The 27,035-nt window shown below is 37.7% G+C and overlaps 1 protein-coding gene across 2 annotated transcripts in view; it reads right to left on the bottom strand.

Annotated features, from left to right (window-relative positions):
* The window catches only part of LOC144644498 (acyl-coenzyme A synthetase ACSM4, mitochondrial-like), a 34,616-nt gene extending 8,278 nt beyond the window's left edge, over window positions 1–26,338 (bottom strand). The window contains exons 1-10 of one of the 2 annotated variants that reach the window (XM_078503991.1): window positions 26,282–26,338; window positions 16,460–16,579; window positions 15,016–15,116; window positions 14,632–14,744; window positions 8,698–8,834; window positions 6,999–7,066; window positions 6,840–6,894; window positions 5,378–5,502; window positions 2,209–2,566; window positions 1,384–1,467 (exon numbers count right to left, since the gene is read on the bottom strand). In XM_078503991.1, the coding sequence (XP_078360117.1) occupies window positions 1,384–1,467; window positions 2,209–2,566; window positions 5,378–5,502; window positions 6,840–6,894; window positions 6,999–7,066; window positions 8,698–8,834; window positions 14,632–14,744; window positions 15,016–15,116; window positions 16,460–16,555 (1,137 nt within the window). In that variant the 5' untranslated portion in view covers window positions 16,556–16,579; window positions 26,282–26,338. Of the gene's footprint in view, window positions 1–1,383; window positions 1,468–2,208; window positions 2,567–5,377; window positions 5,503–6,839; window positions 6,895–6,998; window positions 7,067–8,697; window positions 8,835–14,631; window positions 14,745–15,015; window positions 15,117–16,459; window positions 16,580–21,186; window positions 21,255–26,281 lie in introns of those variants that run through there. The other variant, XM_078503992.1, reaches the window with a different exon arrangement.
* Window positions 26,339–27,035: the final 697 nt, after the last annotated feature.

The raw sequence follows: 27,035 nt of genomic DNA, 5'->3' as shown, positions 1-27,035 counted from the left end.
GACTCTGAAACTTGTCATTTATGTAAAACGCAGCCGCAAACATTGCCTCATCTACTCTACCGATGTCCAAAAATTTCTAATTTCTGGACTGCATTTCAAAAGTGGTGGTCCGAAAAACAACAAAATACAATTACTCTTTCAGAACGCGATATCCTTTACGGCTGGCATGACAACGCCATACAAACAAAAGATATTTTAAATTACATATCACTTGTAGCTAAGTATTATATCTTTTGTACGACCCAAGACTGCGATGATGTACCTTTTGACGGCTTTCCTCCTTTTCTAAAAAACAGATTGGATACTCTACAACATATTGCAGTTAGAAATAAAACTATTAACAATTTCGAATTAAAGTGGAAAGACTTTATGTAAGCTTATTTCCTTGTTTATTTATTTTATATTTTTTCATTTACTTTATTTTCCTATGTACCTGTACCTTTATTTTCATATGTAAATTGTAACAGTTTATAAACTACGTAACTTAATTGTAACTTACGTCTGCTCTTTTTTTTTCTTACACTGTAACATTTGTACAATGTTAAAATGGCAATAAAGATATTAAAAAAAAAAAAAAAAAAAAAAAAATAGCTCTCTTCACACCGGAGCTAATAAGTCGAGAGGATTCACACAATTGCTCAGAAGTCGCCAACGATTAAACAAAGGTACCAGATATCTATCTTTTTCGTAGAGTTTGTTTTGTTCCGTTTTATTCCTAAAACTCAGGCTCAGTGATTATTGTTGAATTATCCCCTCTACTTCGTCTCGGGGAAAAAAAGCCTTCGGCGAATAATTGTTAATTAAGTATTTACAGAAACTCTTCAATAAGCAGAAGTGGAAGTTAAAATGATGTGATAATCTTAAATTCACTGTCAGCTTTGGTAAGATCCATTTCGATTCAAGCGTTTATACACAGCTATTTCAATTAAAGTTGTCGGATAAAAGCTTTAAGATAGCTACTGCACGTGCTGAATACTAATGAGATATAAGGATATAAGGACTTGACAAACGCGAATTTGCACGTTTTTTCTCTTTAGACATATAGAAACAAGGTACTTTTAGCCACACTGAATTTTAGAAAATGTTTTAAATCTTAAAGCCATGTAAAAGTGAAAGAAAACCTATAGAGAAAGGCCTCCTGAGAGGAAAAAAAAATTTTTTTGCACATTTCGTCTAGGCCAATTTGCAAAATTTCAAAATTTTAGTAAATACCCGGACCACCTTTCGGTCTTGTCTTTAAGCTTTGACCTGACAACGTTTATTGAAATAGCTGTACTACAAAAATATTACTGACAAACCCCCTGTAGCTGTTCTCTGTAAAACGTGGAATAACTAACCAGTTAGTCGACGGCTTACACGTGTAAAGATCTAGCTTTTACTTACAATCATGTCGATTCCAGGAAGCGCTTTGCCGGCAGAAAAAAGCTGTTCATCATCTCCTGGTTTTCGCGGCATAGTTATCACAGCCTACAAATTAAAATAAACATAACTTGCTTTATTATGGTGTCAATTATTAAAAAAATAAGATATAACACATATACATAAACAATACATATGAAAAAATGAGAGCAAACAACTTCGTAGGGTTAGAAAGAATTTTTAACAATTAGACGGCAAGCCTCTCCTCTCCGGGGGGCTACTCAAAAAAAATTATACGGGGAGGCTCCGCCCCGAGGCCCCTTACCCCTTACCCTCTTATATACCATTTTGACAGAAAAGGTACCTCTTTCGTACACCTCTTACTGAAAAAAGGTACCCCTTTCATATGCCAAAAAGATATGACATATACCTGAAGCAGGAAGTCTTGATGCAATTTTCATGCGGCGTTTAATAAATTTAAATGATACAACCATAAGGTGCATCTGTTCGAAATATTTTAATTCAACGCCCTTTTAAATACCTAAACGGACCGATATCTCTACCCTTTCATACATCCAAACTTGTAAAATCCCTACGCATTGTAGGTTTTAGACTGCAATCCTTTGAAGTTTTTATTAAAACAAAAGGATTACTCACCTTCGTTTTCTATAAACGATAGTCAACGAGGCGCACCCGAGTTGACTATTCACTCATAGAAAACTCAGGCTTGTAGTCTAATTTTTAATTAGACCGCGCTTGCGTAGCCAACTTGATTAGATTGCGAGGTTCCTAATTAGTCGGTCGCTGGGTTATGCTTAACGGATAGTACCACTACATATGACGACTTACTAGCTCCGTTTGTCCATAATAGTCCCAAAGTTCTATTCCAGTTACTTCTTTCCATTTCCGCAATACGTTTTTGTTCGTTGGCTCTCCTGCGGTGTAACAACGCTTTAGTGTGGGAAATCTGAAGCTTTCAAGGTCTTCCTCGTGCAACGCATTCATGAACGTACAATATAAAGATGTATATTTAGTTATAGGATACTTCTGAAGGGCTTCTAGGAATTCTCTGGCAGTTGCCTTCCTATAATGAGCAAATGTTCCCGCTCCCACCGACCAAGTGCTGTGGAAATTGTCCAAAAGCAGCCAAGACCAACCAGGAGAGGTATTACCAGTCCAGCTTAAATCTGTTTCTTCAAAGCGACACCTGAAAAGAGCGGTAATGATTTCTTTAAAGTTATAATATCCTCTCAATACATCATTTGAATAAAAAAGTCTTGGTTTTGGTCCCAAAACTGTAATTCATTCAACAACAACAACGATAACAACTCAGAGACTCAAAGGACAGTGCAGAATGCAATGGAGTCGACAATTGAAAGTATCTTGTTTTATGTTCGCGTTTTTTTGTTGTTGCTTTATTTAACTTTCAACTAGACGTTGAAACACCACTTGTATTCCTTCCCTGGTTTTTCTTACGCTAATCTTTGCAAACGTAACACAACACTTTTGTGCGTTTGTACCAATGAAGATACTTTAGTTTTCCTTGAAAATACCGTAACGTGATACATTTGTTCGTTTTTGTTTTGTTTCACGGCGACATCGATAGCATTTGTTTTCCTTTCTTTAATAAAGCCAAATATTCCATTTTAATTTAATTAATTTACGGTTTAAACTGCACGAAAGACGTTTCTCAAGAAGTAAGGAACAAATCTAATAAAAAAAAAACATCTCTTTCGAGAGGTTTTTCAAAACGCAGTACAGCTAGGGTATTTGTTTCCTGGTTATCAGGAGTTTCAAGCCCAAAGTCCCGGTGCAAGTTTTTGCATTTCCTAATAACGAAAGCGCTGCGAAAGTCTCAAAATCTAATTTAATTAATTTGCGGTTTTTACTTGGTGCCACAGAGTCTGCAGGAATCCTACCGCAAACACGCAATACAAGCAGCGTTCATGAGAGTTCCAGGAAAAAAACGTTGACTAAACTGCGCATGCGTTTGGCGCAAAGTTCTTTGCCCTATAAAACAGAAGTACCACAAGGAGAGCAAAGGGTTTTCTGCAACAAATATATACCTTTGAGATCTTCATATGAAACTAACGTAGATATGCCCCAGGTTTTACCTGGGGGTACGGTCAGGTGCTCCCCACACCCTACCCCCTTCACAGAAATAATTAAATAATTAATTAATTAATATTAATTAATTAATTGACTATTAAAGTTTACACCATAGCGCCTTAGCGCGTTAGAGGTTTAGGGGTTTAGCGGATGACAGTCCCAACAAACCATCACAATAGTGCATTCTGCACTAAAAACCACAACCACAACAAAATTAATATTTATTTCTACCAAAAGAAAAAAAAAAAGTATTACAACATTATATGTCAAATTCTGGTCAAAAATCGTCTGCATATCAGATCTGAACCTGGTGTTTTATAAAACAATGTAAATAAAGGAAATATTAATAAGTACGGCATGATACGCGCGCGTGTAAAAGAGATGGTGCAAAACAATCTTCCAATGATTCTTCATCAAACAAAGTAAGAAAAAATACGTGCGCGTACTGGCCCTATCTAATTCCTAATGATCCATCATGTTTTATTACTCATTATTAAAAACTAGCAATGGTATACTGCAATTCCTGAGTTTTGATTGGTTATGAGCTCATATACTATTGATTACAAATGTGGTAGCCGATGCGCGTCAAAGGAAACGCTGAGGAGCTCAAATATTGCAATTCTTTGTGCGTTTTTAATAAGAAAAAATATTCCACTCGCGCTTGTTGAATATGAGATATCGTTATAGACATCTCGGCGCTCCGCGCCTCGTTGGCCATCTACCCTATCTACCATCTCATATCTAACGCGTGCTCGTTAAATAATTGTTAAACATATGCACGGCCGTACGTATGTAAAATGACATGTGCGGTTGCATTTAGCTAAGTCGAGTTTTATAGCTGCGAGTTCCCGTCGTTTACTCCGAATCCAACAAGGACGAATGGAATAATTGTTAACCAGACATTTCATTTTGATGTAAACGAAGTGATAGTGTGAGGAGGCGGGGAAGTTTGTGGCGCGGTGTTCACTTCTAGAGGTGAATGAAACACGCGAAGAAAGCGAGCGAGAGAGGTTTCTTCCCAACATTTTCCTTGAACAATCTCCTCCAAAGTAGTTCATACATTCTGGAAATTTGTGACAACAATTAAGGTTTACCGGAAGATCCGAAGAAATAGCTTTTCTGGAAATTATGCGTCTTGCGCGAGCCGGTTTACATTATACTGTTTACGGCTGTAATCAACAAGACTACTATATTATGCTGAAACTGAAACAAAATTGAGCTCAGAGTCTAACAAGTTAATCAGGCAGTTTATTTTGCGTGTCGAGCGAAGCGTACACTGAATGAAATTGTGTCAGTTTTCCGGTCTTCCCGTAAATTATTTGCTGCTTTTCTTCTTCTTCGTTATGCAGGTTGTCCAGAGTAACACAACCCTAACTCGATATACGCACGCTAAGCATCAACCACTTCTTAATTAAGTTGGCCTAGTATGGTTCGAATAGAGGAAAAAAATTGCGCGCTCAGGTTTTAAAGGGACCGTGTCATGTATTTTAGCGCAAATTTAGGCATCGGAAATAACCATGAAATTCGGTAAAATATAAAAATAATCTGTTAAAACAGTGAAGAAACATTTCAATAAAACCTCAAATACAAAAGAAGGTATGGATGGCCAATAGTGACGAAAATTAAAACGGATTGCGAAATGGGTTTTTGAAATACTGTTGGGCTGAGCAATTTTTCAAACTGAATCTCGTTTGCTTGTTACTTTTAATTATAACGCTCGGGAGACACATTTGGTTGTAATGAAGCTATGGTTTTGTCATTTGGATCCATAGAAGCAATTTGTTTTGCAAATATTAAGTTTCATAGCAAGTATTCGACAAAACCTAAAAAAAATAAACTTCAGCTTAGCCGTGACACAGTCCCTTTAAGAGCGGTCCTATTAAAAGCCTTCATTAACTGCTGTACGTACATTTGCATTCCTGCACTACCCAGACCCATGCTGGCATGACAATGTTCAGCCATCTTCAAATTTCCTCCACTCGTGCCTGCTGTGTAGAACATATTTGTAGGTGCTGAGCTCAAGGACTTAACAGACTACCGAAAGAAACAAAATAAAAAAATAAAAATTAATAAGGCTGCTACTTTTGTAGAAGGTTTTTTTTTCATCCCCGTGTGTATATAGTAACTAAAGAAAGAAAATAACTGTAATGCAATCTGTTACAGTCAACTCTCTCTAAAACAGATACTGTCAGGACCAGCTCCAAATGTCCGTTTTATAGAGGTGTCGATCTTGTAGGGAATTTATTTACAGTAAAATACTGAAAAACGGCAGGAACGTGACCACCACAAGGTGTCCGTCTTATTGAGGCGTCCGTTAAGATAGAGCTGACTGTATGCGTTTTCCAACTGTAATTTAGGGTTAAAAACAATAACACAATAACAACAACAACAAAAACTTAATTAAAGTGGTCTGGGGATATTTAGCATTGCGGCTAATTGGGGATACAATATAAAGGGAATATAAACGTGAAAATAAATAAGTAAATATTGTAGCAATTGTACAAATATTTTACAAGTGTATCCTACCTACAAATTGTTAGATTCTAGAGAGGTTAAGCATGACGTTTACGGCAAACGGCAAACGGCAAAGCAAAAATGAAACTTCTGCCGTCTCTCTTCAGTTGTGTGTACAGAAGAGTGAAATTATTTGTATTTGCAATGAATAGTAGGAGACGTTATTCTACTTTTGTGTGCCTTATTTACCGATTAGAAGAAAAGAACTTAAAATCAGAAGTTATCTTTGCCGTTTGCCGTCTGCCGTTAACGTCATGCTTAACCTCTCTAATACTAGATTAACTACAATTTGAAATGTTTGGAATTCTTCATGAAGAATGCATTTAGGCCTTGTTCTGTTCTTATCTTCTCTTGAAAGTCTTGAACACAAGTATGGACCCATATATCTTTTAAAAACCCATATATCTTAGAAACAATAATGAAAAATAATTTTTAAAAAAGAAAGAGTAACAATTAATTGTAGTGCAATAATTTTTGGTTTGAAATGTAAACTACTAGTTTATGCCTCTTTGTGCTTTTTTGATTGCAAAATATATACATTTGCAATTTCTCCTAGTTCCTACCACCCTGCTTGGACGGAAGACTGGGTCGAATGATGGAAGCAGCGTGTCTGGTGATGGAAGCATTTCACAATGGGAATCCTGTTTCCCACCCTCTCTTATTCCGTCTTCCGTAGCGTTGCTACCTCCTTTACGTACCCGCGGGTCCCCCTGCCCCCTCCACCCTGCTCTGCCGCCTATGCCCCGGGTCCCCCTGTCTCCCCCAACTTTTTGTTACTGCTTCCGATGATTTTGTGTTGTGTTGTCGAACAACCAATGTACTTTTCTACGACACTCTCACTCGTAACATTATTTTACCTGAAATTCAGTACTCGCAGTTTCAAAAAGGTCTTCAAATGACAGCCAGCCATCCCTAGAAGAACACAACAGCATGAAATATTATTGTCTCAGTTATTGTAAACATCGCATAAAAAAATCAATCACAACTGGACCACTTGAACTTTTACTTTTAATTACCATTTTTCATCTTTCATTCGGTTGATCACAATTCTGCTTCTTATATTGACCTGACCAGAATCAGTAACCTAAAAATTACAACGAGAGAAATCCATATAAATAAAGGGGAATTTCAATTTGTAAAACACCTCGACTGACCACTACAAAGAAGTACTTTAGTCAGTTCTAGCTGGGTATGTGCCGCTTGCCTCTGAGAGCCTCTACCCCATTTATGTCTTTCTTGGCCAATTATAGACCCCATATTAGTCACTTTTATTTAAATGAAAAAAAATTGTGATCCCATTTTTGTCATTTTCTGTTTAAGCATCTACATTATAGGCCATTTAACTTGTGCAACTAGTTAATGTTTTAAAAGTTGTGATTCAAAAACGCCGAATTTAAGTTATTAACATAACCACAAAAAAAAAAAAAATTTTTTTACCGGGAATTTTTCCATTTTTTTCAATCAAAAATCTCTAAATCCTCTTGCCAGAATTTTCTTTCCTCTAAATCACGAAAATGTGCTAGCCTTTTCTACAATGAGTGTCAAAAGTCCTTTAGACATTAAATGAAACAAATATATAATAACAGTACTTAGCACACACTTTACATCAGTCTCAGTGCGTTTACAATTGAATTAAAAAAATTGTAAAAATATAAAAACCCGATAAATTACAATCAGAAAAAAAACGCTTTAGAATAACTTATTCTATTGTAAATAATAAAGATGGTAAATTTTCAAGCTCGGTGATAAATAGTGAAGAAATTATTCAACATGACACGAGCGTGGGACAAAGAAAATCTGATCCCCGACGGGATCGAACCCAGGGCCTCCCAGATCCGGTTGGGCGCTCTAACCAACTGAGCTACGAGAGACTCGTTGTTGGCTGGGTCATTCTGGTTGTTGTGGGTCCTCATACTGCTAGGATCAGCAATGTCGAATCATCAAATGTGTAGTAAATATGATGGTATTCAACTCGGTGATAAATAGTGAGATTATTCAAATGACACGAGCGTGGGACAAAGAAAAATCTGAGTCCCCGCGGGTCGACCCATGGCCTCCCAGATACCGGTTGGGCGCTCTACCTGAGCTACGAGAGACTCGTTGTTGAGCTGGGCCATTTACTAGGTTGATTGTGCCGCGTCCATACTGCTGGATCAGCAATGTCGAAATCATCAAATGTGTAGTAAATAATAAAGATGGTAAATTTCAGCTCGGTGATAAATGTGAAGAAATTATTCAACATGACACGAGCAATTTTTCTTCACAACTTATTGTATTTACAATGGATAAAAAATACAAACATGTTTTGGCTGGAACAAAACTTGTTTTGGTTGGAATGTATACTAAATTTAACATTCCCATTTTTCCACTTCAAATCAGTTGCAGCTTGTGAACCACTCCCCCCTCCCCCTTTTCAATGTTGTACACAAACGCGGCAAGTCTTACAGATAGTAAATCCAATATTGTTTTTGGGGGGAGAGGGTTATATCAAAGGAGTAAAGGGTAAAATCTGTCACGGTACTCATGTCTCCACATTTTTGGCGCTTATTGTATTTACCCCAGTGTAGTCTATCGAGTCGTGAAAATGTGACCCGATCCAGCGGCACATTCCCATTAGCCCAAAAAGATTGCACAAAAAAACGGCACAACTGGACAAAGACACGGCGCAAAACGATTCAGCACAACCCGGCCCAGAAAAACGAGATTTTATCAAACCTGATTGATGACGTCGACATATTCGCTTGGAATCTGATCGCAGGGGGCCATCACAATACATACTGGTTTGGCCATTAAAATCCTTTGCTGAAATGTTACAGGTCCGAGATTGTTTGGCGTTACAATTAATACTCCACCTGTAGAAATGAATTAGCCTGTGAACAGGCTCTCCGGTCGGGGAGGGGGAGAAAAGAAGGTCCTACTCGGCTCACTCCGCTCACCGATCAGATCGGGAGCCCCTCGCCGGCTAGTAATAAATAAGCGTCCAAATTGTGAATAGTGTTTTAATATAGAACAGTTTGGGCTCCCTTTTGAAATTTACGTGCAAAAATCTCCACCTTTTTTCCATGAGAAGACAAGTAAACGAGAGCATAGGGACTAACCGTTAGTTTCCCACGAAAATCCGATAACTTAGACGGAGAAAAAAATCTTGTTCGCTTAAATAAATTTAATTTGAGTAGTTAAGAGTGTGTCCATAAGAGGACCAGGCAACAGGTGATACAGCTCATATCACCGATTTCGCCCAAACTTAGCATAAATGCTGGGTATGGTGAGCTATTTACTGTGACAAAACATCAGCTTAAAATATTTTATTACCTTCAAGTTATGGCACCTTTTGCAAAAATGGCCATTTTTCACTAATTTATGCATATTTAATTAGCTGACTTTGATTGACCAGTTCTACAAGAAAAAAAAGACTTCTGAAAATAAAATTCACTGCATTATATTCTGTGGTTATTAGGCTTTAAGTACAATAATTCACTTCAACCGTCTGATTTGATTTCTTCTCCTAAAACGGTCTTTTGGAAGGTACACATTTCGTACTGTTGGAAATAGCCTTTAACTAGTGCCCAATATCTCCCATGAGCAACAACTTATATACATTATTCTTACATGGGTAATGAAATCCATCTCTAAACTTCACAAAAATGCCACAAAATGTCTGGGGACTTCAATATTTTATTAGTATTGAGGAACTAAACACACGTGACTTAACGATTTCTTGCTATTTCATCAAAATTCACCGAAACACAGAAGCCATTTATTTGCCTCAATTTGGCATAAAATCGGTACGAAATAGCTAATCAAGCATAAATCTATAGATAACAATCAAAATATTGGCGAAGAAAAGACAGTTAGGACATTTTTCGGAGCGTTTTCAGAGCCGATATAATTCGGCAATGTTGTGATAGCAAATGTAAAAATAGCAGCGAAAGATTTTCTTCAAAAGCTCGCTCAATTCAACATTTAGGCACATCAAAGTTAAGAAACAAGAAAGTAATACTACATACATGCCACTTATCGACACACAGATGCTTTCTTTTGAAGGATTTGTTCTTCCTCGCTGCACTTCGATCCTTCGATCGATCTCAATTGACATGTACTGTTGCTTTGAGGCGCGATGAACTTAGCCAATACATCGTGGTTCATTCTTCGTGAAAGGTGTAAACAGGTTGTCAATAAAGTCATTCAAAGAGCTGTTTAAAGTTCACGGAAGGACACTTTTCTCAGCCAGTTTGAATGAAATAAATTTAACTGGAAAAAAAAACAGCCGCCATGTTAAATCTCTACCTTTGAGCCTGCCGTTTCAGTCAGCGATACGGTCGTTCACTGGGCATCACGCGTCCATCACGCGTGACCACACGCGCGATCATTTGCTTTTCCTGTGCGAGTGTTCGTTGGATGCGTTTGTGATGAAAATGAGAATATTTTCAAATTGTCGTAGGGAAAACTATTTCCTCCGCTACAGCTTGACGTGTTTACCGCAATGTGATGCTGAACAAACTCTAGGGTGCTTACCATTTGTTGGAGAGAACCGGTTGGAATTGAAAGGCTTCTTTCCAAAATTAGCAAACTAACCGAAACAGATGTCGCTTACCATTTGTAGCTCAGTTTCCTGTTATTTCTTTCCGAAGGATCGGAGACTAGAACTGGGAAACCTTACAAATGGTAAGAAAATTTCTGACGTTCCGTCAATTTCCGAAGAGATTTTCCAGAAAAAATGCTGTTCCATTTGACTTTCACCGAAACAGAGTTCTTGATTTTTATGTTCAACGGTCGGCATGCACGGCAACCAAATCAAAATAATTGTTAATGTTCCAAAACTGCTCCGACGTCTCCGCAATACTGCCTTTTTTGGGGGGTGGCACCCTGAAGAAGGCAGTATTGCCGAAACGTCGGAGCAGTTTTATACCGCCATTTAGCGTCATTTTGGAACATAAACAATTATTTTTAGCATAAAAGACGCTACACAGTTAAACAAATCAACATGTCAACGTCTCCCAGTTACTTTCCAGACATTTGCATTTTTTATTGCTTGCTTAAATTCCCATCCCCTGGCGGAAATAGTGATTAATACCGCGCATAACGATTACATTTTTTGACCAAATTCCCCTACCCCCGGGGCATAAATGGGAAAAAAATGAATAACTCAGCAAAATTGGAGAATAACGTTTACCACGGGATAAATCACTATCCGGTGGATAGCGAGGTAGGTTTTGTAATCGTAGCAGGTGGTCTTTCTTGCGCAAGTGCTTTAGTTGGGGGAGCGTCTGTGCTGAACTGAACAAAGTATTCACGTACGAAATGCCTTTAGCGACGCAGTCTATATGGCGCAGCAAATATATACATATATCTATAAAGGTGTGAATGTAGAGAGAGAAAACAACAAAAAAATAAAACGGGTTTCCCTCGCGTTGACCTCGAAGAAGACAGAAGACTACCTGTGCTGGTTGAAACATTAGCTAATAAGTTTTGCCGTCTTGCGTAGTCCTAGTCTTGCAATAAATTTGTTTAGTGTTAATGCGGGGTTAAAGCTCTTTACAAAAGTCTGCATTCGCGTCTTTGTAACTCACATAGCCACTTAAATTGAGTCGGTGATGAAGAAAATTATCATTTGAAGCCGCAATTCGTCACTTGCAATGTGGGCATTCAGGAGGAAAAATTTGTCCCCATAAAAGCCCTTTTCTAAAACAAAACTGCAGTAATGACGTTTATCGGTAAATGGACAGATGGAGAACTTTGTGGGATCCCGAAAAAGAGAGTGGGTACAAATTCAGTCTCCTAGCTGCCAAAGTGTAATATAATATAGACGATTTGAACAGGAGGAATAGATGTACACAGGCCAGGCTGACAACCTGACCGCCATTTCTTCGAATGTCCATAGTCACCCCCTCCCCCACCTCCCAAAAAGACAGGAACAACAAAAAAACAATAAACATACTAGTTTTAACCTGATATAAGATGGAAAAAATTTGCTCTGATTATTTAATGGTTTCCGACATTTCAGAGCTCAATTTCAGAGCATCAAAACCGATTGCATCGCATACATTACACTGCATCCAGTGTATTTCTCATCAACTATTTATCAAAAAAATTCAATGGAGAAGTTGAAAAAAATTCTCACTTTTACAAGAAACGCACACTACTTATAAGGCTAAGATCAAGCCCCGGTTGTTCAGAGGGTAGATAACGCCATCCGCTACTTATTCCAACGAAAACAAACATTTGCGGAGGAAAAGCAAATGAACACGCGTGTGTATAGCTGTGTATAGCTGTGTTAAGCTATGTATAGGTGTGTATAGCTGTGTAGGGCTAGGCTATGTATCCCCTCTATGAATATCCCTATATAGGATTTAGTCAAACAACTATATGATGACTACACTACGTACTTGCCCCAGTGAACGGCCGTACCGCTGACTGAAACCGCAGGCTCAAAGGTAGAGATTTAACATGGCGGCTGTTTTTTTTCCAGTTAAATTTATTTCATTCAAACTGGCTGAGAAAAGTGTCCTTCCGTGAACTTTAAACAGCTCTTTGAATGACTTTATTGACAACCTGTTTACACCTTTCACGAAGAATGAACCACGATGTATTGGCTAAGTTCATCGCGCCTCAAAGCAACAGTACATGTCAATTGAGATCGATCGAAGGATCGAAGTGCAGCGAGGAAGAACAAATCCTTCAAAAGAAAGCATCTGTGTGTCGATAAGTGGCATGTATGTAGTATTACTTTCTTGTTTCTTAACTTTGATGTGCCTAAATGTTGAATTGAGCGAGCTTTTGAAGAAAATCTTTCGCTGCTATTTTTACATTTGCTATCACAACATTGCCGAATTATATCGGCTCTGAAAACGCTCCGAAAAATGTCCTAACTGTCTTTTCTTCGCCAATATTTTGATTGTTATCTATAGATTTATGCTTGATTAGCTATTTCGTACCGATTTTATGCCAAATTGAGGCAAATAAATGGCTTCTGTGTTTCGGTGAATTTTGATGAAATAGCAAGAAATCGTTAAGTCACGTGTGTTTAGTTCCTCAATACTAATAAAATATTGAAGTCCCCAGACATTTTGTGGCATTTTTGTGAAGTTTAGAGATGGATTTCATTACCCATGTAAGAATAATGTATATAAGTTGTTGCTCATGGGAGATATTGGGCACTAGTTAAAGGCTCTTTCCAACAGTACGAAATGTGTACCTTCCAAAAGACCGTTTGAGGAGAAGAAATCAAATCAGACGGTTGAAGTGAATTATTGTACTTAAAGCCTAATAACCACAGAATATAGTGCAGTGAATTTTATTTTCAGAAGTCTTTTTTTCTTGTGGAACTGGTCAATCAAAGTCATCTAATTAAATATGCATAAATTAGTGAAAAATGGCCATTTTTGCAAAAGGTGCCATAACTTGAAGGGAATAAAATATTTTAAGCTGATGTTTTGTCACAGTAAATAGCTCACCATACCCAACATTTATGCTAAGTTTGGGCGAAATCGGTGATATGAGCTGTATCACTTGTTACCTGGTTCTGCCCTGTTCTCTCACGGGCACACTCTTAAATAACACGGCTTGGCAATGGTCACCTCTGGCCGGGGCGGATCCAAGATTTTTCTTAGGAGGGGGTGCACCAATAAACCACATAGGTTTCTTTTTTTGCAGATTATTATACATTAGAATTACTTTGAAACATGTGATTGGTCGAGAGCATTCAATCAATATACAGTAACTTGTGAACTTGACATGATAACCCAATATCTGCAGCAGATATTGGGTTATCATGTCGAGTTCAAAGTCCGCCTAGCTTCCAAGCCCCTCGTCCGTGTAGTGCTCAAACTCAAACTTTTGATAATATGGCCTCCGTTTCCGAAGAGGAATTGATAGTTTTGATCGAGAATAAAGATTCTAAAAACACCAAGAGAACAACAAAAACAAGTGTAAAAATTCTGAATGATTATTTGAGGGAGATTAACCTGGAGGAACCACAAGATAAAACCGCTTTGGCTAATGTTCTGACGAAGTTTTACGCCGGCGCTATAGAAAAAGTGATGGCAAATTGTTTGAAAACGTATAATAAAATAATTATTGAATTCGTTTTTCGCATGATATCGTGAATTATCAAAACCTCGTGTCTGAGTTATCTGCCTCAGCCTTCGGCTTCGGCAGATAACACAGTCCTCGGTTTTGATAATTCACGATATCATGCTCAACCTCATCCAATAATTGCTTAATATCAGTTGTATTATAAAGCCGCAGGTCATCTGGGGGGGGGGGGAGTGCACACCCCTGCGCCGTCCCCCAAGATCCGCCCCCTGTAAAAAGAGCACTTAAAGGTATATAAAATAGATATCTTGCCTATATAGCTGTCACTGACAAAAATTTCACTCCCGGTTCAGGAGATCTACGGCCGGGGGATTTTCGCCTTTAATATCTTTGGTGAATAATTGTACAAATAGGTTAGCATGTATTCATTCTCCTTGTTACCTTCACTGAAACTTCTTAACACTTACTCAAGAGGTAAATTACTGTGAATTTCATGAAACGAAATCACTCTGTGGTTAAACTGCGACCACAACGCGTCCTTTTCCGCAGGAATTCACAACCCAAATATGAGCTAATAAACTGCGAGTTTTATACAAATCAGAAATCTAGGGATACCTGTTCTCAAGCACGCAGCCTGTATCAGCCAGTACTCTGGAATTGTGGGCAATACCACCATCACGCGGTCTCCTGGTTTAATGTCGGCTGCTTTAGAAAGGAGATTAGCAGTCCTGAAATGAAAAACTAACTTTTAGCATGATTAATATTTATATTTATATAAAAAAAAAATAAATAAAATTTCCACACTAAATTCTCTAAATCTACTGTAGTGTGACTGACACTTTGTTTAAAAAATTCGGTCATTCCAGATATCGCAAATATTGAAAGCTACTGGATTCCACAAAACTCTCCTCCCCCAGAAAACCAAAATAAAAATAAAAACCGAAGCAAATAACCATAACTTTCATAAAAGTGTTTTTATTGCGTAAAAGGTTAACTTACTTTTTAGATTTTAAAGCAACATCTTGAAAACTCCACTTAACTTCGTTGTCGATTCCATCAATCCACCACAGAGCTGGGTAATCACTTTTTCTTGTGCCTTTCTAAAGTAAAACAGAAAAACAATGAAGTGTGAAGGAAAGCTAAAGGAAGTCAAGCTCCTGAAATATTGTCCCAAATGGACTACTCTTTTGCGTATAATTGTCCACGTACGTCAGAGTAGTTCTGCAAAAAAGTGCCTCATCTCCTTTCTATATTCTACATTCACCTTTTCTTACTTTCTTTCTTTCTTTCTTTCTTTCTTTCTTTCTTTCTTTCTTTCTTTCTTTCTTTCTTTCTTTATTTATTTATTTGTTCAGTTTTACATTTTTCGACCTGGGAATGTTGTTTTTTTTTTTATTTAAAATGAACCAAAGTACCGTATTTTATCAATTAAACGCCCCCGGCGTTTAATTCAAACTTGGCTCCGTGGATCCGGCGTTTATTTGAATGGTGCAGTTTTTTGGATCAAAATGTTTATTAAACAAGGGTTTTAAATCATTATTTGTAAAACGAATGTAATTTGCCATCATACTTAAAGCATATTACACCTCGAATAAATGCCTGGAAGGCTTTCTTACCACCCTCGCTCGGAGACCCGGCGTTTATTCGGGACCCGGCGTTTAATCGAGAAAATACGGTATGCAAGGGCGATAACAACCCATTGTTCTTCAGCTAGGTTGATTTATAGAGTATACGTAATCACGCATCTTTTCATGACATACTCTCCCCCCCCCCCCACCGTTTGCCTGCATGAGGCGATGAACAACGTCATCGCCTTTAAATTGTCTGAAGCAATTGTCAACCTCGTTCCCACCCCACACAGCGGTCAAACGCTGCGCGCGTGTGCAGTTTTTGTGCAATTCCCGCCAAAATTCCTTAAATTTTCGAAAACTTTCGCTTTAAAGCCAAAAGTTAACGCCGTCCCTGGAAAGTTAAGGTTTATACGCAGCTTATGGATGGAAAATTTGATAATTCATCTCCACTGAGTTTCCCAGCTTGAAATTTTCTTTCACCGTACTATTTCTTTAACAATTTCTTACAAAAGTTTGCCCACTTTCGAGTTAAATTCTTAGAAAAGTTCGAGGGGGTGAAAACCGGACGCCTTTGAGAAACGGGTTTTTGAAGTAGTTTAGTAAACTCGTAGCAGGAGGTTTATTGGTCTAAAATCATCACCCTCCTTCGTCTCGTTATTTTATGAATTTAATTGAAATTCTTTTTCCTTTTTTAATACTCTATTTATTGGAAAAAAAGCAGCTTTAACCTAGCATTTTTTCCAAGCTGGTTTGGCGTAAACAGCTAAAAGAAATAGCTCGGTGAGCGAATTATGAACGGGTCTCACTCCACATAACGTGTAAACAATTCAGCTGAAATGGTTGCTTGTTTATCATCACAAACATTTTTTCACCTTTTCTTTTTCTGCCCATTCATCTATAACGTCAGCAAAGTTAAAGTACTCTGGAACTTGAAAATCTTTTGTTCCCCAGATTACCGCGTCAGCCATCACAAAAAGCAGCTTTGAGGTCCACTACAAAACAATGACAATAATTTAGCTCGGCTGCTGTAAGCTTTTACTATGGTAATATTTAACTATTAGACTGTGACCTATCGACTAAATAGAATAATCAACTTTGGTCTCTTGAACCTTATCAATTCATATTCAAATGACTTTCCTTGGGCCACATGAAAAGCGGAAAAAAATCGGTGTGCAAAACGTCCAGGGTATTGACACGGTAGCTAGGCCCAAACCTGCAGTTGCCTTGCGTATTTTTCAGCGGCGAAAAACAACAGCGAAAGTCATAAATTGCTCCCCGACTAACCGAACGCCTTGAATAAGTTGTGCTATAGGTCTAGTCTTAAATGCTGTCTGCAGAGCTAAGGCCTAACAGACAACAACAACACACGCTTTATTATCATCTACTACATTTCATTTTAGTTGTTTCCCTTTTTAAGGTAACGTCACAAGCCGATTAAATTTAGAGTAAGTATGGCGTTATACCGCGAAATATCTCGGCTTAACTGTAGAAATTACCGGTCCACTTAGTTGCATCTCATTGAATTTGAATGGTTCCTTTTGTTTCAATATGCTTCGTTCTAAAAAAAGCGTTCAGAGATATGTAAATAACCTACCCGGTATTCTAAAATCGTTCCAGTATCTTATGATGATACGGACCATCATGCTGTATATGTCTTGAACCACCCACAGCCGGTTACGTTACCTTCGCTTAGTGATTTTTAAAATGCAGCCAGTTTGTGCAACCGATGCCTCACATGACAGTTCGGCCACTTGCACAAGGCAAAATGATTTTCTGCATTTGTGGTTGATCAATTTAGCTAATCATCAGAATAAGCAAAATTAGTTACTACAAATATATGTAGAGTAGAGAATTTAATAAGTTTCTAACCTTAACCTCCTCAAAAGGCGTCCAAAATAGAGAGAACAAGAAGCTTGAGAAGCTTAAAATCGGACGCTTAATAATTAGCTATCTGTTTTGACTTGAAAGGAAGGGTACAGTACAGTAAAAATCACTGGAAAAACAGTCACTTAAACCTATTCAGGCCGGGGGGGGGGGGGGGGGGGGCTTTTGAGGCCCGCGCTGATTTTGGATGCTTATAACTTTTTCAAGATTCAACCAAACGCTGCCACACTTTGGGCGTTTATCTAAAATTTATCTCGCAATAATTTGGTCGGATTAGTTATTGTGCCAGTAACTTGAAATCATCATGGCAACGTCATTTTGACAGGCTTGTTTTCCCAAATTTGTAATTTTCGTGTTTCTATTTAATAATGAAAATCTGGAATGTTTTCAAGATTGCATTATTACTTTATCATTATCAATTTATAAAAATATATTTCGCACAATACAAATAAACGATTGAACTAGACGTCTAGAAAATATAAATTTGTAACACTTAGCAAAGTGCAGCCTTTTCGCAATACTTTATAAAGGCGGGGTTTTTACCTGAAGACCAATTTTTCCAACGCTTTAGGTGGCTGACGCATTTCAGTATTTTCCAGCCCTTACACTTTAATGGAACAGTATACAACTCCTAATCAGGTAACTACTATTGTCAAGAAAATGATCACAACTTATTGACCAATGATTAGGTATTTGTTTCATACCATTACTGTAATAGCAACTGGTGAAGAATAGTAGTACTGACCCAAAGTATAAGGGCTGGAAAACACTGAAAACCATTTCAGCCGGGTTTCAAGGAATCCAAAAAAGCTTTACTTGTCCCATATATATTTGTTTTGCAGTATTTTGTTAATTTTTGGACGATTTTGGGGGATGTCTGGGAGGCGATAGTTTTTTTCAAAGGATTAGTAAAATTTAGACAAATAAGAAATATTGGAGATCTAATGTGATTTTAAAATTTGAATTTGAAGTTAAAAATTGGTGGACGGACACCAAACAGTCTCCTGACAACCCGGAGTGCTCTTGCGAGGGGGTCAACTGTTTGGTGGTGTTTCCATTCTTTTATTCAATCCCTTCTTTAAATCTCTTAAAGTTCCATTCAAATTCAGGTAGAATCCCACCTTAAGTTTTGTTCTTGTGAGAAAACAACAGAAGGTTGCGTGATATAACCAAGCATGGATTTTAAATCTCCCTCCCTTTCCATCTCCTTAGCCTTTCACCCCCACCTGTCCCTCCCTTTCTACTCTCATTCAATTTAATGTTTGTTTACATTTCCTAACCAATTCAGTATCGTACTAATCTGTGCCAAGCAATCAGATAATAACATAAATTTGCCTTAATTTTGATCTCCCATACCAAGACCTTAGAGTATAAACCGCTAATAAAACAAAACACACTTGATAAGAATTCTCTGAGGTTATACACCTTGCAGTATTAACGTACTAACGAACTTGATAACAAACCCCATGTCGTACTAAGGATTTTTACTGATCAACATAGAAAATAAGTTCACAATGGTTTGTTCCCAAAACGTTTTTTACTGTACAGAGGGTCTGTATATTGGCCTGTAACTTGTATACCGTATTGAAAAATTCAGAACGAACCGACTTCTGCCCGCTACCATGATATCATGTTAAAATCCTGAATTTCGTCAAAATGAGCCAAAATAAAGTTTTAAAATTTCCTTTATCAATATGGTTTTTATCTTTTTATTCAATTCTATGAACTGCTTTTATGCAGTACTGTCCAACAAAGATTTCAATTTTCTCAAAGTTTCGGGACAAATGGATACAAATTATTTCGTGCAGAATGTAATTTGATTAAGCGAATGTTTTCACGTCTATAAATACTTCAAGCAGTGAATGAAAAACCATTTTGTTTTCATCGATGAGAACCACTTTCAAATAGTTAATGCATAAAAAATAACAATCAGATCAGAATACAATAATTATTAATGCAAGGTCTCGCTATTATGTCTCGGCAGAGATACTTCTTTTTTGCAATGTATGCAAATTTCGTGTGAAATGTAATTCGATTCCATTGTCTTGTTTACAAACTCTTTCTTAAGAAAGTTGTATTTTCGTGAATAAAACCCATTGGCCTGTTTTGTTTTCCTGATCATGTTTGTCTGTGATTTGAACAAAACATGTGGTCTTTTTTTTCGGAACTTTAAGTTGTACAAAAATTCCTATTTTAAACACAGATGTCACTTCCGGCCAGATTTCTCATCTAAAATTCAATTGGTATTTAATTATAATTATTCGAAGTTTTCATTTTCAAGTCATCTTTTCATTCGATAGCTTTACTGATCTCGTAAAAAATTCCATTCAAGTTCACACCAATACTGTACATTGCCAATGTTTTGCTGACGTCTTGAGAAGTGTCTTACTAACGTCACTAGTCAAATCTAAAATATATCCAAAACATGTTGTGCAAACATTCTACTCTTTGTGACAGGCGACTTTGACGCCCAACTGTGCGGAAATGAAAATCGACATACTTCTTGCTAAATATATAAAAAATAGTTTTAAAGTGGAGTCTGTCTCAAAAAAATGTACCGCCAGATCACACTGCTATTTGTAGAAACCAGCAAAGCGTCTAGTTTCAACGTTTCCCACAAAAACATTGCGTGACATGAATGACGTTACCCCTTTTATTTACAAAAATAGCTTCAACTTGTCAAAGCAACCACAGTTTCACAATGGTGATTATTAGTACTTTACCCCTTAAGCTTTTTTCTCTGTCCTCCCGCCGAAGCAAAGAAGAGAACCAGATTGCAGATTAGCCCAAAAGTCGACCCAGTGTTCCTACAACGATTTACTGTCAAAACTGAAATGAAACCGATTGGCCCAGGCTATCCCCGTCATTTTTAGCCGACAGGAGACTATCGTCTAGGACGACCAAAGGGTAAACTATAAATCGGCCACGCCCGATTAATGAGCTCCGTTCTTTGCGTGATGCAAAGCAACAAAAGGTGGCTCCTCGCTTTTGTTCCGAAGGGAGTTTGCAATCCGGGTTATTGTAATATTTATATAATATATATACTTCACTGACGTTCGGCTGACGTACCCGACCAGAGAAGAGGATACGCGACACAACAATCTTAACTGAAGATGACTGCTTCTTCTGACTTCTGTTTCTCAGTACTCACAAAATGACGTAGATTCTGTACATAGAGGTCCATAGAGGCGCGCAATAACGACACCAAATTATGTTTTTCAAATATACCGTTGTTGCAAACTTACTTGTGTTTTATAGCAGTTTGTCCGGCCGTCAGCTGTCAATACTACAATTAGCGTAGCTAAAACACGCATTGCAAGAATATACTACCTAAATTCAATTTATTTCTGTAGAAAACACACCATATTTACTAAATTTTATGAATTATGCTCCAAAAAGTGCTAAAATTTGCTAATTATGCCGTGGCAGTGCTCGTTTAAAAAATTGTGCTTTAAAATCGCTCCAGTATCTTATGATGATACGGAACTAATTTTGCTTATTCTGATTATAAGCTAAATTAAATCTTCCGCAAATGCAGAAAATCATTTTGCTATGTGTACGAACTATCATGGGAGGCATCGGTTACACAAAGTGCTGCATTTTAAAGATCACTATTAAGCAAAGGTTACGTAAGTGGCTGTAAGTGGTGTAAGACATATACAGCATGATGGCGCTATAAATAAATGTAGAGTAGAGAATTTGAGAAGTTTCTAACCTTAACTTTCCCAAAAGGCGCCCAAAATAGAGAGAATGAGCTCCGTTCTTTGCGTGATGCAAACCAACGAAAGGTGGCTCCTCGCTTTTGCCCCGAAGGGAGTTTGCACTCCGGGCTATTTTAATATTTCGAAGCTACTTGTATCTTATCAGTACGTCTTTATATATGCTTCACTGACGTTCCCGACCAGAAAAGAAGACACACGCTTCACAACAATTTTTTAGATAACAGCAGCTTAAAATGGGCATCTATCGTTTGATGACTGTTCCACTTGTGTTCCTCAGTGGGAGCAGTTGATGGATGGATGGATGGATAATCTTTATTTAAAAACACGGTCAAATCATCCGCTAATACAACTTACAATCTAATATAAATATATATTATGATAGAGAGAAGAGGGACATATATAAAAGTTATAAAAAGCTGCTTTACACGAATGCCTTGCCCTAGAGTACTCGTTCAATTAGCTCTTTAAATTGCCCAAGGGACTCTGCTTGTCTTACGTTAATAGGAAGACTGTTCCACAAGATGGCGCCACTATAGGTAAAGCTGTTTCTGTAATAGTTAGTGCGCGGTAATGGAACATTGAGTTTGTTTTCAGAGTCCCTTAGGTTGTACGCGGTTTCTCGCTTTTTATATTTAGAGGATAGATAGTCTGGAGCCAACCCGTGCAGAGACCTGTAAACCATTGTGGCTCTTTTACTTTGCTGCAGGCGAGCTAGATTTTTCCATCCTTGAATGTCAAATAAATCACTAGCGTGCGCGTCACAGTTTGAGAAGGTCAAAACACGGCCTGCTCTATTTTGTAGCTTTTGTAGCTTGTTTTGCAAAATAATCCCACAGTTTCCCCAAACAGTATTCCAGTAGCCGAAATGCGGTTGTATTACAGCTCTGTATATTAGGTGTAAGATTGCTTGAGGGACCAGGTACCTTACTTGTTTTAAGGCTCCAATCCCAGAAGCAATTTTCTTAGTTAGTTTCTCGATGTGACTACTCCAATCAAGTCTATAAAATAGAGAGAATGACTCCAATCAAGTCGATCCAGGAAAGAAATCTAAAATAATCTGCTATGTTGTTAATCAGGTTGTGACAGAGAAACTTGACATAATTATTATGTCAATTACTTTTTTGATGCGCCAATATTAAATATTGGCGTCGTGGGAACAATGCCAATGCAAATGCAGTAAAATCTTTTTTTTTTTTTCAGAACGATAGAATCACAACAGTTTTTCGATCTCGTTGTTTTTAGTTTTACTCACGGTGTATAAAATATATATCATAAAGCAAAGAAAGAAGCCTAAGCCATGTTTTGTACTGTCATAAACACTCCGGGCATTTGAGAACACTCGAGAAATGTAGAAAACATTTGCCTGCGGCTCATGTTTCTACATTTCCCTGGTGTTCTCAAATGCCCGTCGTGTTTTATGACCGTATAAAACATGGCTTTGGCTTCTTTATTTGTTAACTTAGTTATATGTTCATTAAAAGCTGGTTTACACGATATCGCTACTTTTTTTAATTTCGCTAAATCTTGCTCATCAAAAATTGCTAAAATTTCTAGCCACTAACAAAAGTAACAGTTAATAAGGTATGTATTTTGGAGCAAGCCAATCAATTGCTTTTAGCGTGCGGTTCTTTTGGCTGTCGTTCAAATGCATTTCCCTCGAAGAAATTTTCGTTTTGGCAGCGCTTAAATCTCAGGGACTGCCAACCATGAATTATATTATTTTGATAAAACTATTAGCAACTCGTTGAGCCGAATTTTTCACATGTTTTAGTCTCTTATATTAACAGAAGTGTCAACGGCTTTGTTGTGATTTTTTATACCGTTTACGTTCGTGTAAAATTGTTTTACTAGCGCGCGGTTTATTTGGCCGTTGTTCAAATGCGTTTGTTTTCAAAGAAAAATACTTTGCGGCCCTGAACTGGAGAGGAACGTCCACAGTTCAGCAAAAATTAAGACTAGCCTTTGAACTGGACATTTTACTTTGGTGCGGTCTGTGGAATCGGTCTGCGGTCGTCTTCAAAAACACCAATTATGACGTCGTTCCATTCCTTTCATTTCAGTGCGCAGTCATTCAAAAACGTTTTCGTGAAGTCTTTAGAAATCTTCGTATTTTTTGCTGTTATTCACGCTTTAAGGCTTGGAAAGCAAAAAATTTTCTTAATTTTACTCAATAAAAGATAGTTTTAGCGTTTAGTTGGTTAAAACGGCATTTTAAAATTTCTGTTCATTTTTAAAATGCAGCACCAGTTTGTGCAACCAACGTCTCACATGACAGTTCGGCCACTTGCACAAGGCAAAACGATTTTCTGCATTCGCGGTTGATTTAATTTAGATAATCATCAGAATAAGCAAAATAAGGTGCTATAAATAAATGTAGAGTAGAGAATTGAGAAGTTTCTAACCTTAACTTTCCCAAAAGGCGCCTAAAATAGCCGGAGAGAATGAGCTCCGTTTTTTGCGTTATGCAAACCAACGAAAGGTGGTTCCTCGCTTTTGTTCTGAAGGAAGTTTGCAATCCGCGTTATTTTAATATTTCTAAGCCACTAGAATCTTATTAGTACGTCTTTATATCACTGTTATATATGCTTCACGGACGTACCCAATGATAGAAGAGAACACGCGACAGAACGATCTAAAGACAACAGCGGTATTAAATGGTCATTTATCGTTTGATGACTGCTCCACTTCTGTTCGTCAGTGGGAGCAGTCGATCCCGGAAAGCAAACTAAAGTAATCTGCTATGTTGTTAAGTCTAGGTTGTTAAGTCGGCTATGTTGTTAAGTCTAGGTTGTTAAAGTACTCTGAAAGTACTCTGAAAATCTTTTGTTCCCCAGATTACCGTGTCAGCCATCACAAAAAGCAGCTTTGAGGTCCACTACAAGACAATGACAATAATTTAGCTCGGCTGCAATTAACTTTTACTATGGTAATATTTAACTATTAGACTGTGACCTCTCGGCTTATTAGAATAATCAGCTTTGGTCTCTTGAAGTCCTTGAACCTTATCAATTCATATTCAAATAATGACTTTTCCTTGGGCCACATGAAAAGCGGAAAGAATTCGGTGTGCAAAACGTCCAGGGTATCGACACGGTAGCTAGGCCCAAACCTGCAGTTGCCTTGAGTATTTTTCAGCGGCGTAAAACAACACCGAAAGTCATAAATTGCTCCCCGACCAACCGAACGCCTTGAATAGGTGCTAATAGGTTGTGATATAGGTCTAGTCTTAAATGCTGTCTGCAGTTAGGCCTAACAGACAACAACAACACACGCTTTATTATCATGTACTACATGACATTACAGTTGTTTCCCTTTTTACAGTAAGGTAACGTCACAAGCCGACTAAATTTACAGAATAAGTATGGCGTTATATTGCGAAATATCTCGGCTTAACTGCAGAATACCGGACCACTTAGTTGCATCTCATTAAATTTGAATGGTTCCTTTTGTTTCAATATGCTTCGTTCTAAAAAAAACGTTCAGAGATATGTAAATAACCTACCCGGTATTCTAAAATCGTTCCAGTATCTTACCCGGCATAGTTAATCGAACGTTCGAAAATCGAACACAATCGAACTCAATCGAACTCAATCCGTGGATTGAGTTCGATTGAGTTCGGCAATCGAACGAAATCGAACACCAGACTTTCAGTGAGTTCGATTTCCGAACAAATCGAATTCAATCGAACAAATCGAACTCAATCGAACTCAATCCATCTGATTGTGTAATCGAACACAATTAAATGGATTGCGTTCGATTGGCTCTGGTATACCAATACAAAGCAAAGAAAGTCCTTTGCTGAGAACGGATCGTTCTGGGTCTGTAAGTTGCAGGTCGTCTGGAATAGTAACGACCAATTTGGATGTACAAAGCAAGCCCATCAAAGCAGGTTTTTCTCGTGCTTTAAATTTTTTACAATTTATTCAATAATAGAAACCCCATTTATAAACTGTCCACGGCAGTTAAGAGAAAAAAACAGAACAGAACAAAGCTATCATTATACCCACGGGCGTATTCCGAAATCGTTGTACTCTTTCCTTTTTAGCTAACTTGCAATTGCGGAAAGACAACTCGATGGGTTACTTTTAGTCAAAAATACAAGCAAATTACTAACCGCGACACAGGCAACGGCGTACAGTAGATGGATGATTATGATAAATATCTTACCATAGTTATGATCTTACTAACGATATACATGATTCTTTCAAATTCATCTTGGACAATTAACAGTGACCAAGAGAGTAAGAGGTGAACGAGCGTCAGTATATTGGATGTATGGAAGCATCTTATAATTACTGCCATGATAGAAAGGACAAATAGTAAATGCAACAGGCAACAGTGAAATTATTTTTCTCCTCAGGTCAAAATTAAAAGTTAAATTTAATTCTTGAGTGTCAAGATGCGCTCGTTTACAATTCGGAATGCACGGCCTTTCTCGCCTATTTTCTTTCAAACCTTGAAAACTTCGCCATCCTTTACGTCAAAGTGGCATTCCTGGTAGCCTTTTACTACACATTTGAAGCTTACAATCCACATCGCATCTGAAGCCATTTCTGCAGTATTTCTTCGTTTACGAAAAACACGTGCGCTACACTCTGGGCTGAAGTGACTCGAGCTTCCAAGATCTGGTTATGGATTTTCAACGCCTGTTTTCCACAAATCACGAGTTCGAAAATCGAACGTTCGATTGGGTTCGATTGATTTTTTTTCTTTTCGGTGAGTTCGATTTCGTTCGATTGCCGAACTCAATCGAACTCAATCCATGAATTGAGTTCGATTGAGTTCGATTGAGTTCGATTGAAATTTAGTTCGATTGGGTTCGATTTGTTATGCCGGGATCTTATGATGATACGGACCATCATGCTGTATATGTCTTGAACCACCCACAGCCGGTTACGTAACCTTCGCTTAGTGATTTTTAAAATGCAGCCAGTTTGTGCAACCGATGCCTCACATGACAGTTCGGCCACTTGCACAAGGCAAAATGATTTTCTGCATTTGTGGTTGATCAATTTAGCTAATCATCAGAATAAGCAAAATTAGGTACTACAAATATATGTAGAGTAGAGAATTTAAGAAGTTTCTAACCTTAACTTTCCCAAAAGGCGTCCAAAATAAAGAGAATGAGCTCCGTCCGTTGCGTGATGCAAATCAACGAAAGGTGGTTCCTTGCTTTTGTCCCGAAGGGAGTTTGCAATCCGGGTTATTTTAATATTTATTTAATTTAATATTTATTATCAGTACACTTTATATATGCCTTACTGACGTTCGACTGACGTACCCGACCAGAAGATGAAGACGACTGCTCCACTTCTGTTCCTCAGTGCTCACAAAATGACGTAGATTCTGTACATAGAGGCGCGCAATAACGACATCAAATCATGATGTTTTACAAATATATCGTTGTTGCAAACTTATTTGTGTTTTATGGCAGTTTGTCTCGGCCGTCAGCTGTCAATGCTACAATTAGCGTAGCTAAAACACGCATTGCAAGAACATACGACCTAAATTTAATTTATTTCTGTAGAAAATACACCATATTTACTAAATTTTATGAATATACGCTCCAAAAAGTGCTAAAATTTGCTCATTATGCCGTGGCAGTGTTCGTTTAAAAAATTATGCTTTTTGCTCCAATTATGCCAAAAATTATGCTAGCACAATCCGCCAAGGCCTAACCCAGTGTTTTAAAATCGCTCCAGTATCGTATGATGATACGGAACTAATTTTGCTTATTCTGATTATAAGCTAAATTAAATCTTCCGCAAATGCAGAAAATCATTTTGCTATGTGTAAGTGAACGAATTATCATGGGAGGCATCGGTTACACAAAGTGCTGCAT

Source organism: Oculina patagonica, chromosome 2 (assembly GCF_052425735.1).
Source record: "Oculina patagonica isolate OP01 chromosome 2, crgOcupat, whole genome shotgun sequence".
NCBI classification, from domain to species: Eukaryota; Metazoa; Cnidaria; class Anthozoa; order Scleractinia; family Oculinidae; genus Oculina; species Oculina patagonica.
Note: the sequence above shows the minus strand (reverse complement) of the source record. Positions and strands in the feature narration are given on the sequence as shown.